This window comes from Opisthorchis viverrini, assembly GCF_000715545.1.
Source record: "Opisthorchis viverrini unplaced genomic scaffold opera_v5_38, whole genome shotgun sequence".
Classification (NCBI taxonomy): Eukaryota; Metazoa; Platyhelminthes; class Trematoda; order Opisthorchiida; family Opisthorchiidae; genus Opisthorchis; species Opisthorchis viverrini.
Genome location: NW_008751695.1, coordinates 577,348 through 581,557, shown reverse-complemented (window position 1 = coordinate 581,557; position 4,210 = coordinate 577,348). Strand labels below are relative to the sequence as shown.

Genomic DNA, 4,210 nt, shown 5'->3' with positions numbered 1-4,210 from the left:
CCTACCTGATAGCTTCAAGAAGGGCGAAACCGGTCGTGGGTATCAAGTAGCTTATGTTCTCTGGGAGTTATGTTAAAAACTATTCCAAGTCACAAGGAGTTGGATTGTATTGATCGTCGATATGAAAATAACAGCCTCAGAGGTCAACAGAACTTTCGGCACAAGTTTAACTTACAAAGATAGATAAGCGGATACCTATAGATTAATCCTGTATTTTCGATGCATAAGTGATTTGTGCGTTGCGTTCTTTAGCTCGTTCGTCTTCTAACTGAGCGATGTTCACCTACTGCGTTTGTCCTCGAGAGCAATCGCAATTTATACGCATATGAGGGGTTCCCGGATAATAGGTGGTCAAGTGGTGAGCCGGTTAAGGCATTAAAGAACTATTGCGTTCCAGCCACGCCCAGAGCTCGAGGTGGCTCAGTGGTCAAGGCGCAAACGGAGGATTCGAAACCAACCAAGACATCTCGACTGGTCCTGTCCAGGTTCGGAGAGCCTGGCAGTATCTCAGCCATCGTGCTCATGTCGGGTGGCGTAGCAGGTGGGCACCGAGAGAGTCTTACAGCTGAAGTACTCACACGACTAACTTCGAGAACCGTCGTGTCAAGGATTTACCAAGTTGCCTGGCCATTTCAGATAAGTATGCAAATAACCTTACGTGAGCAACTTGACAGCTCACAGACTGATCGCAACCGCTTTTAACCATTGTGTTCTGCGTATTCAGTCACCGCATTTAAGACAAATGTGAAGCAAAGCGGGAACGACGAAAGAATAGTCACGGAGATTCCCCGTAATTAGGGTCGAAACGCAGAGTAAAATGAAGGGAACTCTAAACAGGATTAATACTGCATCCGAGAGAACTTGTCGTGGCTGTTGACTGTCCTGGATGCCAGGAGTTTCGGACGGCAAACGGGGATGGTTATATGAGGCAGGACAAGTTCATGCCCTTTACTTCGAGTTTTTCTATTTTGTTCGCTTTAGGTTTCAGCAGTTTCGGGGCTTACGGAATAGTCCTCGAGAGTCATTGCGGGTTCTGGCTTGGTTTTTGAAATTTGATTCAATACTTTTTGTAATGCACTACTCATAAGGTTGCTGAAAACTCTTCGACAGCCCACGACCGGTTTCACCCTTCTTGGGGCTCATCAGGTAGGCGCAGTCCACGAGTTTCCGTCAAACTTATGTTCTACTTGATTCAGTACTCTTGTTTTTCAGCGAACCCATTGAGTAGGCAACTTTGAAAGTATCCTTGAAGATACACTCTCTCGGACTCGAAGAGGTGATACTTCTCCAAATGGGTGCCGAGACTACGGTTGAAATGTTTAGTGTCACCAGTCTACAGTTTAGTGCATTTTCTGTGTGAGGAACTTTCCGACCAAATCTTAGCAGACGGCTACGTTTGTGGGTACTTCACACAGTCGAAAGTATCCCCTTCTCCAGTACAATAGAAATCTGAAAGATTGATTCATCATCATTATCATCTTCAGCTGTAAATGGCACAAATGTTATACGTTTGTTATGACTGCCACTTTTTCGTGGGCCGATCTGGGTAGATCAAGGAGACCAGTTACGTATTGGAGGCAGTAGCTGATCTGATTGACGCGTAAACCCAGTTCAGACGGTGGACTTTTTATTTGGGAAATCTGGAGAGGACGTTGAAGGATACAAGTAGCTCGGGTGCACTGCTTGTTGGCTGGTCTACTTGTCGAGCTTGGCAGTTGGGTCGCAAACGATTCGTTACCAGGGAAACTATGCGTTGATGCATGAGCGCCACCGAGCGCGCAACTTTTAATATTTCTAAGCATTGGTGTATCCCGTTTCAGGTCCCCCAGGTGGACAGCAATGATTAACGCATCTGAGTTTTCTGACAGTTGCTTTCACACCGGTGCGGAGCCGGTGCTTGACTCCCATGGCTCGTTTTCCCTATCCAGTTTGTTGTATCAATAAGGCTATCCCGAGTACATAACCGAGCCATGCAACTCACGGAGTGCGATCGGTTTTCGTGGGTAAGTTATTTCTTGCAAAAAGCACTCGACCTACTGTCCGATGTTCGGACAGTACTCTGAAGATAGCGATGCTTAAGCACAATCTTTCAACGTCTCAGCGCATGGCGGTCAAATCTCTGACGCGTGTAACAATGGGGGGCGCACCGCGGTATTACAAACTACACCGTTTACAGATAGGTTGATGTCACACTTGAACCACAGATGGTAGAGTTTGACAGAAGCTGCTCTCGACTTCCCGATCTTCTTCATCTGGACCGCAGCGACTGATGATGAATTCGTCTGCTATCTCCAACGGATGGGTTTGAGCACATCCAGCCTTGCAGCGGCACTCCACGCCTTATGGATGTGAAGCGCACACCCAAAAACGTCAGACAGAACTGTTATCTGCATCAGACCGGAAAATCACTGTCATTTGTGTGAGAAGTCGTCTTGAGGTCATTTCGACCGTCACGAAGAGACTGGACCTTACCGTGGTGTGACGGTTTGCGCACCTCAGCAACCCACTGAGCTATACTGGAGAGTGTCCCGCGACAGTCACAGAGTCTCTCACACCAGGTTGGTCAATGTTTAGAGGTCTGACGAACACAGTCTCCTGGCCCTCCAGGTTGGGGGTTGGAACATGTGGCGACTTGTTCCGTAGAAATGGTAATGCATTTGCATTTCCCGCCAAACACCGCTGCCTTGCGGTTAGGCTTTTGAGCCAAAGGCTTTGGTTGAGGACCCTAATCGTCCTCCTGTCTAGGTGTGGGCGCCCTGGCAGTATCCCAGCCCTCGTACAACCATGACCTACACAACTAACAATATTCTCATGCCACATCGGCCGTCGCGTGGTGCCATCAGCCGGGTCGCCTTACTTGCTGCATACAGCAGGGCGGGTAAGCGAAAACAGGCTACTGCTGACGCCTCCCTTCTTTCTCCTTCACATACTTTTTCTTCCCCCTCTCCCCACCCCATTAATAACTCTCTCCTTGTAGGCCCAGCACTTAGGACTGATGACTCCGTTCGTCATGCATCGGTTTTGCGTGCAGCGTCTGCTCGTCACATGGTGCCGACATCTTCAGGAATCTCCAGATCAGTCCTCAAGCCTCGACACCCACTCTATCTGGCCGCGTTCAATGTTCGCACTCTGAAGCAAGCAGGACAACAAGCTGCTCTTGCACTCACACTGGACTCGCTTGGCATTGATGTGTGCTGTGTCTCAGAAACGAGAATTCAAGATGCAAGCACAGTGATTGAGTTAACCGCCCCGTCAGTCTCCACTCGCTTCCGGCTACGCACCTCTGGTGATCCAGAGGCTGCTGCGGTGGGATGTGCAGGGGTTGGTATTGTGCTAAGTCACCGGGCGGAAGTATCCTTACTTGACTGGATACCTGTTGATAGTCGCCTCTGTGCGGTTCGTCTGGCAACGTCTGTGAAGGAGTCTCACAAGCGGCAAGTTGATAGATGTCTGTTTATCGTGTCTGCCTATGCCCCAACTGATTGTAGCTCTGACACCGTGAACGACAGGTTTTACGACGCCCTGAATGCTCTGCTGCGGCGAGCTAAAAGGCCAGACATTGTGATGGTTGCCAGAGATATGAATGCGCAAGTGGGCAGGCTCAGTGCATCTGAGACTCAATTGGGAGGTCGGCATGGACTGGAATCGGTACGTACGAACAATGGGGAACGATTGCTTCAGCTGTGTGCTGATCGCAGGTTGTTTCATGCAGTACGAACTTCCGAAATAGCCAAAGTCGTCTGGCCACTTGGTGTCCTCCAACAACAAGCCGGCCACAAACTCAAATCGACCACATTGTTATCAGTTACCGATGGCGCGGATCCATAACTGGCTGCCGGTCGTGTTGGAACACATTTCTGGACTCTGACCACGCGTTCGTCCGGAGTCGCTTCGCCCTACGTTTCCCGGGGCCGCGTAAGGTACGGACAAATCGTATGACAACTGAAAGACTGGCAGATCCGGATGTCAGACGAACGTCTGACGAACGTCTCTTCTAAGTGGTCCACCATCAGATGTGAACTCATACTGGGACGAGATTGCCACCTCTTTGCATAGTGCTGGAGAATCGGTGATAGTGCCCATTTTCAAAATAGTGACGCGTAGTGAGTGTGGTAACCACAGGTGGATCAGCTTGACCCCGTTTGTAACGAGACTGTTGGCGTCAATTGTGCTTCGTCGCCTTACAGTGGCTCGTGAGATGCTGACCCGA

The 4,210-nt window shown here is 49.6% G+C and overlaps 1 protein-coding gene across 1 annotated transcript in view; it reads left to right on the top strand.

Moving 5' to 3' along the window:
* Window positions 1-3,828, top strand: part of T265_02918 (hypothetical protein) — a gene marked incomplete at both ends in the record, with an annotated part of 23,641 nt that extends 19,813 nt beyond the window's left edge. The window contains 2 exons of the mRNA XM_009167282.1: window positions 253-541; window positions 2,978-3,828. Coding sequence (XP_009165546.1) covers window positions 253-541; window positions 2,978-3,828 — 1,140 coding nt within the window. The remainder of the gene's footprint in view (window positions 1-252; window positions 542-2,977) is intronic.
* Between the last annotated feature and the right edge of the window lie 382 nt (window positions 3,829-4,210).